The sequence below is a fragment of the Telmatherina bonti genome, assembly GCF_933228915.1.
Source record: "Telmatherina bonti genome assembly, chromosome: 21".
Taxonomy (NCBI): Eukaryota; Metazoa; Chordata; class Actinopteri; order Atheriniformes; family Telmatherinidae; genus Telmatherina; species Telmatherina bonti.
Genome location: NC_136630.1, coordinates 9,358,349 through 9,373,330, shown reverse-complemented (window position 1 = coordinate 9,373,330; position 14,982 = coordinate 9,358,349). Strand labels below are relative to the sequence as shown.

Genomic DNA, 14,982 nt, shown 5'->3' with positions numbered 1-14,982 from the left:
CTCGGTAGTGTATAAGAGTCTTGAGTTGGGGCAAAAGTGTGCTGAGATTCCTCAGTGTTTTCATATAGGCAATTTATCATAAAGTCCCAGTAGACTCTCAACAGCATTTCTTCACACGCTCTGCTCTTTGTTTGACTCTCTGGGCTGAGGAATTGATAAAAGTGTTAGTTTGCTGAGAGATGTCTCTTTGGACATAAGTTTGAAGAGCTTTGTTGATAGGATTTCTGAGTGGAGGTGCGTACAAAAAGTCAATCACATTATCATTAATGCAAAGTCTTCTTCAGAGATCAAAATTGACTCTTAAATGCCGTTAATGATTTGTATCCATTTTAATATTTACTTATCTCTGTTTTTTATCTGCTTAGTGTTATTCTTTTATTATATTGTATCCCTACACGTGATTGACAGTTCATCACCCACTGGTTTTAGTGGCTGAAGGGAGGCTATAAAGATTTTCATTGTAAATGTTGTGGTGTAAACCCTCACTGCCGCAGGGTGAAACATAGATCATGCAGAAAAGTCCCAGATCACACACTGCTCACTAAATGATTCATGTCAACATGCAATAACATTCAAGCTGCAAAAACAAACTTTATCAAATGAACATTTGGTGTGAACTTATTTCAGAATTTGTCCTGTTAGATCCTGCATAAGAAGTCTGGAAAGTAGCTAAGTCGATGTGTCTGTGCGCTTCAGCTGAGCCAGGTCTATAGCTCAACTTGGTTAGGTAATTGGACTACTCTCCTTTGTCCCAGTATGCAGGTACAGGAGGAGAACGGATTTATAGGCTGAAACATTCTTTGACACTGTGACTCTGTAGATTGTGTTCAGGACATTCTGTTGCTTTATCGCTCTCGCTAAAATCAATGACTTATGTTTTATTCATCATTCTTTGAATGGTGATATTTTTCCAGAAAATGCTGCTGTAAAAAATAAATGGTTGTGGTTTTTTTACTGTTTTTTTTTTATACTGGTTTAATTTTCTTAGCTTGAAATGTTCCAGGTTATTTTTTGAGTCATATTTTTTGATGATTTTACCTTTCTGGCGAAATAAAGATATGTGTTAATAAGAGCAGCACCATCAGCTTTTCCACTGTATTGATTTATACTTGCGCTTGGCAGTTTTCCTTCACTACTGGTTTTTTCATCCTACTCTTGTGTATTGGAAAGGAACTGGTAAGCTGAGCAATTAGACCAGCTTGGGTCTAACTCACCATATGCCAACACCAATAAAGTAATCCTAAATGGAATATCTGTGTGGGTTAACCCAACTTTGCGAGGTGTAAGTTAGTATGTTTTTAAAGTCTTGTTTGGTTGGACTAAAGGAGTATTTTTCCACAATTTAAAGCATTTGTTGAGACTGTGAGTAGAGTAACATTCGCTGCATCATACCTTTATCTGCTTTCCACTTGTCCATAAAAAAGAAAAAAAACACTTATTTTTATGTTAAATAGTGAACCTCATGAGTCATTCTGAGCACACCTTATGAACATAAAATAAGGATTCCCTGTTGTAGCAACTCCTTTTGCAGTCTTTCCCGCTCTGAGTGACAGGAGTAAAGAGGTTCCTATGAGAACAGTTAGACCTCCACTCTCATGACATCTTCTCCCGTTTTTGTGCGAAATGATTTTAAAGGGCACTAACTTGCCTCTCTTTACCAAACCGGTGCTTTAGTTTGACCCTGCGGTGTGGTGTTCAAATATTGGTAGCAGAGTTTGCAGAGATTTCACCGGGTTTCTTTCAGCACTTTAATGATGTAATGATGTTTCTAATAAGATCTGTGTCTTTCTACGGGAGTGAGGCGGTAGTCTCAGGAATGCTGGTATAAATGCAACTGTAATGTAATTTACTATGATGTTATTTCAGTATATAGTGGCTGAAAATGTAAAATAAAAAAAACACAAACTGTTGAATGTCTTTAGACAAGTGTAGAGAAAGTAGGAAGCACATTCTATTGAAATATGTCCCTCTGTTGAGCGTTCACATCCTGCCTGAAGTTAAGTGAATGAACTTTAGGTTGATATGAGTCATCGAGTGTAACTGAATTACAGCTTGCTTGATGATTTCCCTGTAGAGTTTTTATTTCTCTCTCTCTTTTGTCCACACTGCCGTTGAAATAGCACATCTTGTGAGAACTGCTGGAATTTACCCGCAGCGTGTTTTAAATGCTTTCCACATAACTTAATTTGGAAAAACGCTTATGCAAAGGCAGTGTGGCTGCATAAAGCAGCTGTGTGCACTGCAGTGGCTCCACTGGCAGCGACTGGCGGGCGATGTTGCAGCCCAGAAAGTCAACAGGAGTCAGCGTGTCCCTGCAGTCTCAGCCAAACCAGCACCAATCAGCAGAAACAGATGGGTGTTTGTTTAGCAGGACGACAGACAGTGGAAAATACGGAGGAGCTTTGGCACCAACAGTTTTTCTTCTTGGTTTTTTCTTTCTTTCTTTTCCTTAAAAAAATAACATGACAAAACCATTTTCTTCTTTATCATCTCACCATACAACCCTGTTTTGGTCCAACCCCCCTCACTGAGGAATCCCCTCTCTGCTAAGTCACATTAAGCTTAAATCCAAGTGACATATTTGATTGTCGCAGCACGTCGTTGACAGCTTAATCCGTGGCATCTTTCGTGTAGGTTGTGATAACAGTAGTCGCAGCGAAGCCTCCGATGGCCGTTTGTTTGACGACCCCTCGTGCACTGCAAGGGTTCTGTTTATAATTTAGTCACAAGAGCCAAGTGGTTTGACATTCCACAGCCCACAGTGAGGACTGAATCAGGGAATTATTCCTTCCAGGAGACACTGGCTGTAAGCAGCCACCCCATGAGCGTCCCATGATTCTCATCAAAGTGCTCTCCCACACATACACGAGCACGCACACGCAGATGCACACAAATGTGAATTTGAATGGAAGTGCAAATATAATGCTTCAGATATGAATAAGAAAGGAGACTTTCACTGCAGGAAGCTGCATATTTAGTCAAATGAAGAAATGGGAATAAATTTAGAATAACTATCACAGCCTGCACAGAATAAACTCCTGAGACTCAGAACAACAGTGTTGGTTAGCAAGAGCCGTGCCCCAAGAGTGAGAGTCTACTGGTCAATGAGCGCTATGATGGACATGAAAGTTCTCTGGCTGGCTTGTCTGGTGAAACCAGGTTGGGATGAGGAGCGGTTTCTCAGGATGAGACCCAAGTCGACTTAACACCTACCAAAGATGGTATCTGAAAATGAGAAATAAAAAAGAACTGCATGAAGAAAGAGTCTGGGTATAGGGGGAGGAATGAAGAGGAAGAGAAGTTGAATGAATAACTGAATGATAGAGAGGAAGAGGAAGATGGATGGATAGGCGGATGGATGAATGGATGGGTGGATGGATGGATGGATGGACGGATGGATAGGCGGATGAATGGATAGACGGACGGGTGGACAGATGGATGGATGGACAGATGGATGGATGAATGGACGGATGGATCAATGGACGGATAGATGACAGAAGGATAAAGTTGATTAAAGAGGGATGGGTGAAGGGGTAGGATGGATGGATGGATGGACAGATGGATGGATGGATGAATGGATGGACGGTCGGGTGGGTGGATGGATGGATGGATGGATAGATGGACGGGTGGGTTGGTTGATGGATGGATAAAAAGGAGGGATGCATGCATGAGAAGGAAGAATGGCTGGATGAGGATGGGGGAGTGAGGTTGGGGTTAAGAGAAGGAGAAGGAATGAAAGGCTCACCAGGTGAGTAGAGGTGTGTTGCAGCAGGAACTTAAGTTAAAAGTTCGTTACTTGTCTGGTTACTGATCTGAACATCTGTATAATTATTCAAGTCACAAACTTTATTTAAAGCTGCTTTTTTTTTTTTTTTTTTTTTTTTTTAAATATTTTCAAATGGATTTGAAACATTTAGAGCTGAGCTGAGTGAAACTGTCTGGAGCTCTTTGTGACTGTTTATGCTAAACCGCTGAGATTATCCTCCAGTTATCCTGCTTTAAGAATTAACCGTCAGCTGAATTAAACTGATTGTTTGCCTTCATCCTTTTACCAGGTCTCCTCCCAGGCCCAGTCCCGGCAGTCTTCATTACTCCGACGAGGATGTAAGCACCAAGTACAACGACTTGATCCCTGCAGAGAGCAGCAGTCTAACCGAAAAGCCTTCGGAAATCTCCGACTCGCAGGTGCAGCAGCAACACTTCCTTTAAACTCATATCCCCTCTAATCTCAGTCCTGTCTGCATTCTGTAGCATCTGTTTCATTTTTGTGTCCTATCTGCCATCGTCTTAACTTCATCCGGAATTCAGCTTTGGTATTGTCGGCCGCGCTGCGTTTGATTTCTGTCCGCTCTGTCCACGTGCCACCCTTTCTGTGTCTGTCACCTGAATGCATGAGGCCTGCAGAGGTCATCAGATACAGGCACAGCCATGCACATGGAGAGATGAGAGATTGATGACTGATGATGCAGCAGTTTTTAGACCTGGCTGTAACCTGTGGAGAAAGTCACTCAGCAAGCATCCACCTGGGATCCAGGCCACTGCACTCAGCCGCTGCTCTTGTTACGTAAGACGGTGAGGGAGGGGGAATGCGCTCTGGACATTTTAGTTTAGAGCTTGTGACATATTTAAAGCTGCCACGCCAGCCAAAGGATCTATCCAAGTTTCCTTTTCAAGTAAATGAACTCTGTGGAAAACTACAGCACTGTGCCGGTCATCTAAGTCTTGCAGAGCCTGACTGCGTGGACACTGGACACTGTGTTTCATCATAACTCTCAGCCTCGGATGTTTAAAGTCTGCCTAACAGACACTGTCAAGACTGATAGATTACTAAGAATTAATGCTGAAATGTCTGATTTGTGGCCGCAGTTGTGTGCCGAGCCAAACTGCTTTTCCCCAGTTAGTGAGCAGAATCAATAGATTGTGCTTTTCTCTCCGACTATCTATCTTTATATCGATAAGCCTGCTTACCACCCTCAAATCTGCTTTTAGCTCAGATTTCCCCACCGTATTCAAACCCTTTCATTCCTTCATTCATTCATTATCCAAACCGCCTAATGCAGTGAAGGGTCACGGGGAAGTTGGAGCCTATCCCAGCAGTCTTTGGGCGAGAGGCAGGGTACACCCTCGCCACACCCTTTCATTTCATCCAAACACCTTTCTCTGTATCTTCCACGCTTTTTTTTTCTTTTACAAACTCATTTCCTAAAAGAAAAGGGTCAAACATGATGGAAAATGTAAATAAAAGCATAAACTGTTCCTGCTTTATAGGCAGGCAAGATAAAAGTCAATGTGTTGAGGCAATGTCCAGCAGAGTCATTGATTACTTACAGACTTTGAGTGTCAGAAAACCCTTGTATAACAGATTTAATTCCTTTCCTAGTTAAGAAAACCAGAACTCTGTTTAAAGTTTAAAGACTCTTATACACGATCTGAACTCTGAGGTCACTGTAAATGAACTGTGAGTGTAATTGGTGTTACTATCATAAAATATCCATTTTCTTAATTGCTTGTTACAATTAAGGTTGCGTGGAAGCTGGAGCCTATCCCAACAATCATTGGGCGAGAAGCAGGGTACACCCTGGACAGGTCGCCAGTTCATCACAGGACCAACACAGAGAGACAAACAACCACTAATGCTCACACACACTCCTAGGAACAATTTAGAGTAACCAATTAACCAAACATGCATTTTGTTGGACGGTGGGAAGAAGGCAGAGTACTCAGACAGAACCCACACAGAAAGGCCACCGCTGGAACCTCTGCCAGTCAAGGCTTGAAGCCACAGTACTAACCACTACGCCGCTGTAGGGAAATGAAGCAGGGTAGAGAAAAGGCTACTCATGATGCAGAGTAAACATGCAGAAAAACTAATGATCAGCTAATCAACACAATTGATTCATTGTTCTTGTAGCTGCTGGAATGTACCGGCTAAAGCGGCTTGGAGGACGACCACCAAACCATCAAACCCCACCACTGTCATTCCCCATCTGCCCATATTTTACACACAGGTTAGACATGTACTACATATAATGTCTGCTTTATGGTGCCAATACAAAGGAACACTTCTGTCATTGATTTTAACTTTATTTATACAGTACTTTATCAAATGCAAAGGACTAACCAAAAGAATCCAACACATATAACAAGTGGAAGTTTCAAACTTGACAATGAAAGCAAATTGAAAATAATGATAAATAATAATATAAAAGCAAGAAGGTAGACATTTCCTTTAGCTAATATCGCAATAGTGGTGGTTGAGTACATGTCAGGGGGGCTTCTCCCTCTTCTGAAATCGTCTTTTGCTAAATCCATCGTTGGTATAAATTCCACAGCCAGACGTCTTTCTCCACTCAAAGCTATCGGGAACTAAGTCTTGTTTCCAGATCAAATGAAAATCTCCCCACAATGAATCACTACAGACAGGACCTTTCACGGCACGGTAACATCCCCTCCAGTCACGCATTCAGATATTTCATCACCTGTCTGACATATCTACCGTTCACACTTGAAACTTGTCAAACACGACCTTACCGTAGCCGCTACCCCCTCAGCACGAGACGAGGATGCTCGCCTAGTGCCACACGGCACATTGACGGGGGTTGATTGACTTTTTTTTCTTTTTAAATGAACTGAAACATTCAGAGCCCTGCCTTTTACCCCCGGGTTCAGCTGCCATACCACTGACAGGCTGCCATATCAACACCCAGCGGTGCTTTGGAAAAGTCCAGCACTGCTCTTTGAAGTTGTATTGAGCGGATAACTCTGAGCTATCTGTATGACACCGTGCTGTCTGTCCTCTTTAATCCCCGGGGCGCTCCTCAGCAGGTATAAGTTGACTATTGTACTCCTCGTCACAAGGAGATTTGGAGGAAGCTAACATTGACTTGGCAAGGCAACAATGCCCCCATTACTGCTCTGCTACCCTGCAGGTAAAGACCTATTGATGTTTTTTTTCTTTTTTCTAAAGAGGACAGGCCTTCTCATTTTCCAAGGTTGCCTCTTTGTCGATGTCTCTCGTGTGTCATTTAAGGCCCAAACTGGTCGAAGACGGATGATCTCGTCTCCGAGTCAGAGATGGATCGTAGATTATGCTCCTTCAGCAGAATGGCATTCCGTAGGAGAGAAATGAGCATGTCTACTTTCACTTACCTTTATTTTTCCCTCTGCCTCCATCTGTCTTTCTCCACCTCACCCTCCCACTCTCTGTCTCACAGGCTACTGTAGCTTCTTTGGCCGAGGCTCAACAGGGAATATTCTGCAACTCTGTAATGTTTGGATCGTCACCAGTGGCAACGCAGCACTTTTTTTTTTTCACTGTGCGCCGCATTATGTCATGGAAAATCATAAAGTAAAAATTATGAACACAAACAAATCAGACTGAGTACAACACAGAACGAGGCAGGCGGACTGGATGATGTGGATGGAAACAGACCTTGTAATGTTCCTTTTAATTACAGCTGGATCCTGTTTTAGAGGACAAGCGTCAACACACACTTTGCACTTGTTTCCATTACTCTTATAAGAGTAAGTCCGCCTGTCGGGGGTGGAGGATCAGATCTTAAATCCTTTTGATAATATTTGCTCTGGTGAAGCAACATCAGTTATAATGCAGAGGGTTACAATAAATCCGTGACTTGATCCTGCATGCACAACATGACTTTGACCCTGCGGGCATGTTTTCTATATAAATATACAACATGTTGAAATAAAGTTTAGTTCGTTCTGAAACAGAGCAATCAGCACTTTTCCTTATTTCATATCTGATTTCTTACAGTCATTCTATTTAAAGGCAAATGAGCATATAACAAATTTTTGGAGCTTTGAAATAGTCATTTTGCAACTTTTCAGCCTTTTCCTGTGAAACTGCTGTGGGGGCAACGTGGCCATTAAAAGTTTGAGATTGGAGCTCGTTGGAAAATATGTGCTGTGAATGAGTCGGGGCGCCCTCCAGCCCTGCGCGTACTGTTATTGTCTTTGTCTCTGGGGATCTCCCGCTGTGTTCGCTTCATCAATGAGAGTGTCATAGGCAGCCCCCACCCCTCCCCTTCCTCCATGTCCTCTTTGCAATAATCCATAACTGAAGGACAAAGGACTGACCCACTCTGTTGTATTGGGGCTTGCATGAGTTTCGAAGGGGGATGGGGGACCTGTTTAGCAGGAGATTCTTTTCTTTGTCTCATGTCATTGTGCCATACCAACAGCGAGGGGGAAAAATCTTTATCAAATAAATCATGGTGTACAAAGCTGTTTTTCTTTGTTGGGGGGGGGGGGGGGGGGGGGGGGTGATCTCTGGACAACACAAAGATGACAGCACATGTGAGATTCAGCAGGCTGATGTCAAAGGTCAAAGTTCTTTGCGATAGCTTGTCGAACAGCAGACTCGTCTGCTGATAACAAACAACTCATCTCCCATTTTCTCCTTTTTTTTCTTCCCGTTTTTCCTCCTTCTGGCACAGTTAGCACTTGCAAACGGGAAAACAAGGCAACTTCATCATCCCGATCATAAACCAGAGGACCGTCGAGAGGTTTCACCGCTTAATTGCGTAGATTTCTTAATCTCTTTCTCTGCTTAATTTAACATCAAAATGATGAAAAAACCTTGAGTAATCGGCACTGGCAGGCTGCTCTGTATCTGTCTTACACATTTCCTTGCGTATTTAAGATGCTTGTTCCCTCGAGGCTAAGGTGCAATGCTGCATTTCATGCCTAAAGTCTGCTTCTTTCACAGCATTCAGCCGCGGTAATTGGCTTGTAATGAGCTGGAGAAAAGAGCTGTATCATCGGCCGCGAGGCCCCAGAGGCACATCGTCGAGCATCTTCACTTTCGGATCCTCGGTTGTTTCCTTGACATTGTATCATTATGGGGGATGAAGCAAAGGAAAAAAAAGAAGGCAGACATGTTAGAACGCCGTCTGCTTTTATGGTAAACGTTTGATGGTTGGAACATCTGCTGCGCGTGCTCCATGACCAAGGCGGGGAGGGTAGGGGTAATACACTGTCAACACTTGGTCTGCACTCACTCTTTTCCGCTGCCCCCCATGCACACACACATCTACACACAACTTAATGGCTGTTTCATCTCTCAGTGCAGTGTTAATTCCTTCAGAGTGAGGTAATACTTCTTGAAGTGGTTCAGTGTGTCTTGTTGGTCCACATTGAATGGATTCTGTTATCTTGTTGTGTTGCTAAACACAAAGGCGTGACTGGAATGCTTTTCATAACTAACTGGCCTGAAGTGTTCGCAACAGGGTAAAAAAAAAAAAAAATTGCAATTGGAACTTAAACATGCACTTACTGACACGTCTTACTTGTAACCTTTTTTCATACTAAAACAAAATAAAAGAAAAAATTTTAGTCAACTTTGATAAAAAATGTTTTTTTTTTTCCTCATATATCATGACAAACATTTTCTGTTCGGACATTTATAAACTCTCCTGCGTTTATATCAAGGTTTTCCGTTACAGGAATGTTGAGACAAATGGAAATCTGAGAGCACCACCATATGCATCACATATGTGCCGTGCGATATTCCGAAAGCCCTGGAATCTACGCTCAGAGTGCAAGCCAACAGTTTTGTGTCTGTTGGAGAAAATGGAGCATGATAATAAAACATCAGTGGCATCTCTGTAGGACACCGCTCTGCTACTTTTGTAATACACCTAATGCATGCCTAAAGCGACCCCTTTGTGAAATTATCCAGTGACATTTTTTGGCGAAAATCGAGCGTGCATGCTTTGGCGGTGGCCAGGTGATTAATCACATCCTGGTCAGACGACTGGAAGAGGGCTTTTGTGGCAATTAGATGACCATGAGCGACTTCTATCCCCTTTTATTTGATGCATGAAATGTTTCTTGACATGAATTCAAGAGTTTTCCGCCAAAGTCTCAGCAAGGTGGCGCATCGGTGAAGCTAAAGTCAAACTGAGTTAAACACCTAAAGATAAATAACTTTAGCAAATGCTGCTTGGGAATGTTGTTTTCATCCATTCACACAGAATGGCACAAAGGGTCCACACATACATATATTTATATATGTATTTTGGTATGATCGCCGTCATGTTTCGGCCATTTTAACCATTCTACTATGGTGACGTGCTGTAAAACCCATTGTTTTGTTCACCCATAGGAGGCGCTGGTGTTTTCATATGGGACAGGTGGCCTACATACACTTCCACTGCATTTGGTGAGGTTCCAATGGCTGCCTGCTTTGAATGTTTGTAGCCCTTTTAGCTTCCAAAGTGGCCCCCCCATCAGATCCCTCCCCCCACCCCCAGATTCCCATTGTATTGTAGGTTTAATACATCACCACACCCTGTCAAAAAACTACAAAGAGCTTCTTACTTGAAAGCTTGATTGATTAAAAAGTTTCTAAAATAAAGTGACCTTTGCCATCTTGTGTTGATGGTCTGGTGACTGTGCACGCTTCAGTAACATGTCATCTTTCCACAGTCATGCTTCGACCATCTCTGACCCTTTTGTGTCCATGTGTTCTAGTGCTGTGTTGTGACATACGCATGTGTGCATGAGTGTGTTGTTTGAAAAAGGGATGACTGGGAATTAATGTCTTGGAATAACTCTGTAACTCCATGCTCATTTTTTTTCATTTATAGCATCTGCACCTTCTAAAGCTCCACCTGCAACCAGTACCAAGTTAGTGACGTTGCGAACTCAACAAACCATGTCCTTATTTTCTCTTTCAGGGCAGTGACAGCGAGTACGAGGTGGACCCGAACAGGCAGAAGACCCACTCCTTCGTCAACCACTACATAAGCGACCCGACCTACTACAACTCCTGGCGCCGTCAGCAGAAAGGAATATCCCGTGCGCAGGCTTACAGTTACACGGAGTCCGAGTCGGGAGACCCGGAACACTGCGCCCCACCTCCGCTGCCGCCTCTCCCTCCACTGCCGCCCCAGCTCAGTTCGCCCAGTCCTCAGCCTCAACAAGCCCAGTGCCAGCCCCAGGGCCAAGGCAGCCTGTTCAGGCCCAAAGGAAGCCGGACTCCCACCCCTTCCCAGCAGAGCTCCAACCCCCCCAGCCAGCACAGCACCCTGTACAGGCCCCCCAGCAGTCTGGCCCCTGGTTCACGGGCTCCTATCGCCGGCTTCTCCTCCTTTGTGTGAAAAAATGCTGAAAAGGACAAAGAAACTTCTGGAGAATTCACCATGTGTTAAAGAAAAACACGGCGTTGCATAACGCAAAGTCAGCCTAATCAAGTCACTTCTGTCACTTCAGTCTGTCTTCTCTTCACGTTTCTTTTCCTCCTTTCGTATTTTCTCTCGTCAGCCTGGACTGACGGAGCAACTAAAAGAGACTTTCGAGAGCGCTTTTTTCTTTTGTCTAACGTGTGGAAGTGTGTCAGTGTAGACTTGATTTCTCTCTCACGAGTTGATAAAAGACGTCTCCAACATCTACTCACTTTTTGTTTTGCTAGCGGAAATACTTGCATGACTTTTGCTTACCATTTGTTTTCTTTGTTTCGTTGCTTTTTTTTTTTTTTTTTTTGGAACGCGCTCATCTGTGATCTCTTTGATTCTGTACAAAGTCACGAGAATCTATGAAAACAAGCAAACATATAAATATATCTATATATACAGTATATATAGTAGACAAAACCTAGAAGAGAAAGGGAGTCGCTGCAGACTCTGTCCTGATGGAGACTCATGATGGAGCCATATTGGGGAATTGAAAAGGCAACTGTTTGTTTGGACTTGAAACAACAACAACAAAAGGATAAAAGACAGACAAAGGTTGAACCGATGCCAAATTGAAGAAATCTGAATGTTTTGGCCTGGAGAGTTTGAAGGAACGATCCCACGTTGCCATGGAAACAACTCTGTGGCCTGATAGCACACGAATCGAAGGAAAAAACCCTACAGAAGTTTGGCAGTGACCGGGTCAAACACCCAAGACTGTGCTGTGCCTGAAGGATCCTGCAGATATGCGAAATGCGTGTGTATCTGTTAAAGTGAACATATTTAAGTCTTCTTGTGGGCGTGTTTCAGTGGATCAAAGCTGCCTTGAAAGAGAAAAACACTTATTTATGATATCCGGCACCAGTTGTGACTGAACTGCTGATTGGTGTCTCTAGCGCTCGACGGTGGTCCCGGCACTACGAGAGCCTTCTTTTAATCCTGACACGTCGGGGCTGTGAATCGATTTGCATACACCACCCAAATTTCATATTTCACCTTTTTCGCTGACTCACATAGAAACGCTATCTACTGAAACGCTTTGAAGTACAAGTAAAACTGTTGTTAGGAGAGGGGTGGGGGGTCCTATCACGTGTGGCCGCAGCTGCTGGAAATGCTTAAGTGTGATTAAAAAAAAAACAAACAAAAAAAACAGGGGGATTTGTTCTTGACCTCTTGGTTTGTTTTTGTTGTTTCTTTCCTGTGGGGGTAACTCTTCTCTGCCACTGATCACTATCACCGGGCAGCAAGAGATGATGTCATGGCCTAACCTCTCTTTCCCTTTTGTGTAATCAACCACTCTGTACTATTCAGGTGTGACTGTGCTGTCCCAGACACTAAAGAGGCGCGTGTGCGTGTGATTACGCTTGCTGTGCGTAAGCTTTACAGATCATTCACTGTATGTTTGTGTATAAAAAAGACTGTCCTGCAGCAACTTTAAACCTGCCTGGAGCTGCGCTGCAGATGGGTTGGTGACCCAGCCGCCTGCCTGGTGCACTCATAACGCTATCGTGAAGACTCAGTGGTGTGTTGCTAGTTTCCATAGTTCAGAAAGCAGAAAAAAAGCCCATATACTTCTCTTTTCTTTTTTTTTTTTCTCTCTGTGGAGTGATTCCATTGTACGCAACAAAAAGCTTATCATGCAGAATCTGAATGAATATATGATCACAGTACGTTTCTGAAATAAATTATTTTTCAATGTTAAAGGTTGTGGTTTTGATGGGAAACTTTACGGAGGCTTCGGGGAGAAGGGAAACAAGCATGGGGATTGTAGGAAATTTTGTTAGTACTGCAAGTAGGAAATATCTTGTTCAGTGTAAGTGACAATCTACAATTGAATGTCAATCTATGTCTACCATGACAATCTAACTATTGATCAAAACTGAGGTAAGAAAATATTCTATTTATTTCTTACAAGAGATTTCATTCATAATCCCGTCTGTGCAGAGTGTAGTCATATTCTGGCTTGAAGCAGCACTACTGAACTTTGGAAGAATTTTACACTATGGCTGCCCCCCCCTGCCCAAATGATGGTCTATGCAGCATATGTCTGCATCCTGTCTTGTTTTTGAGCTCCCTCCAGCCAGTAAAAATCAGTCCCATAATGATTCATTTCTCGTGCTTTTTTTTTTTTTCTTCTTCCCATAATGTCCTCATGGATTTCCTTGCTGAATCAGCCATAGTGCATGTTCAAAATGGACATTGTGTTGATATGTAGATACCGTTAAGCAGAACACGACTGTCACGTGATGCTGTGGAACGTAAGGTTGTGCAGTAGGTTTTTTTTTTTTTTTTTTAGTTCTGTGATGCTGCAGGGATGCGCATCTCTGATGTCAGTGTGCCATCAAAACAAGTTGGAACCACAGCGTTTTAAGGTATGAGACTTGAATAACAATGCCACAAAGTCTAATTATATCCCTTTAATAACTTAATTAAATCAACTTAAAAAAAAGTGCATCATATTTTTACTGCAACCTTTGGATTCTGCACTGAACTCAAAGCCAGTGTTGTCTGTTTTTGTGGAAAATCAAGCAAGGTGATCTATAAAAACAAGAGCAAACAAGCAACAATTTCTTTAAAAAAAAGTTAACCAAAAACTTTCTCATGATAAATAGAACAGGCAAGTCTTGACATGCAATCATGTTGCAAAGCAGCCAATACTATAAATGTGTGATTAAGGTGTGTACATTTCTGCATAATCTGACTACAGTTGTCATGTACATTGTTTAATTTGATTATTGGTGACGATGTAAGGTCTTAAATGGACTTAACTTTCAGATTTAGAATGTTTGCATTCAGAAATGTAAGAGCTATTCAGAAATCAAGGTCATCCAGTCTAAACATTTATCACAAACATGATACACATGCTGTAATTTTCGTAGGATGCCAACAACAATCACCACACTTCCTTTTTCAGTAGCACACGTTGCAAAGCATTTTCAGATGGCAGTTTTTTCTACTTTCTTTAAGGTACACAAATCAACATAGTGATTGTAGAAGCCTCCTACTCAGTGATGAGGCAAGGAAAAACAGAGGTTACGGTACCTTGATGCGCGCCCAGTTTTGCGAGTGCATGTAGAACTGCAAGTAAACAATCTAAAACAGTTACAGAGTTGGATGGATGTAATCATTCCCATCATGCATCATAACTCTGGTATGTCAAAGTCAGATCAAAATCTTTAAGGTACCAGCAGCAACATTTTACTTGTTTACCTGATTATATTGTGGTTGAGAGTTTAGTTTTTAGTCTGTTCTTCTCGATGCCAGGGAACATAATGAAACTTCATAAAGGCATCTCAGAAGCAATCCAATTTTGAGTCACTGGAATATCAAATCAGAGAATAATAAACATTTCCTGAGTGTTCTGATGTCATCCTCTTATTGTGCTATAATCCAGAAAGGAGAAGCCACTTGTGCTCCTATGAAACATAGTAAGTCAGTCTAAACATGTCAGTAATTAGCATGTCTGCCAGTTGTTTAACTCAGAGATTTTTTCCATCAAAATGTCACGAGAAAACAAAAGGCATGAGGAAATATGTGTGTGCTCACAGCCAGAAATTTCAATGGTTCTTCCGTGCATGTGGGATCCGTCTGTGGCTAATTATTTGACTAAATTTCACCCAGTCTAAATGTCACACGGGGCAACAATAAATTGGATCCGTGCAGATGCTGTGAAATCCTGTTATCTGGTTACAAATGTCCCTTCTGACTTCATCGGTGTTCTAAGATAGCAGTTCAGTAGCCCGTCACTTGTTCCTCAGCTCACTCAACTTCCTGAGTTGGTGCTTTA

The 14,982-nt window shown here is 42.5% G+C and overlaps 1 protein-coding gene across 1 annotated transcript in view; it reads left to right on the top strand.

Moving 5' to 3' along the window:
• sdk2b (sidekick cell adhesion molecule 2b) overlaps positions 1 to 11,123 on the top strand; it is a gene marked incomplete at its 3' end in the record, with an annotated part of 102,176 nt that extends 91,053 nt beyond the window's left edge. Inside the window, exons 43-44 of the mRNA XM_079260372.1 lie at positions 4,056 to 4,185; positions 10,701 to 11,123. Of these exons, the coding sequence (XP_079116498.1) occupies positions 4,056 to 4,185; positions 10,701 to 11,123 (553 nt within the window). The remainder of the gene's footprint in view (positions 1 to 4,055; positions 4,186 to 10,700) is intronic.
• Between the last annotated feature and the right edge of the window lie 3,859 nt (positions 11,124 to 14,982).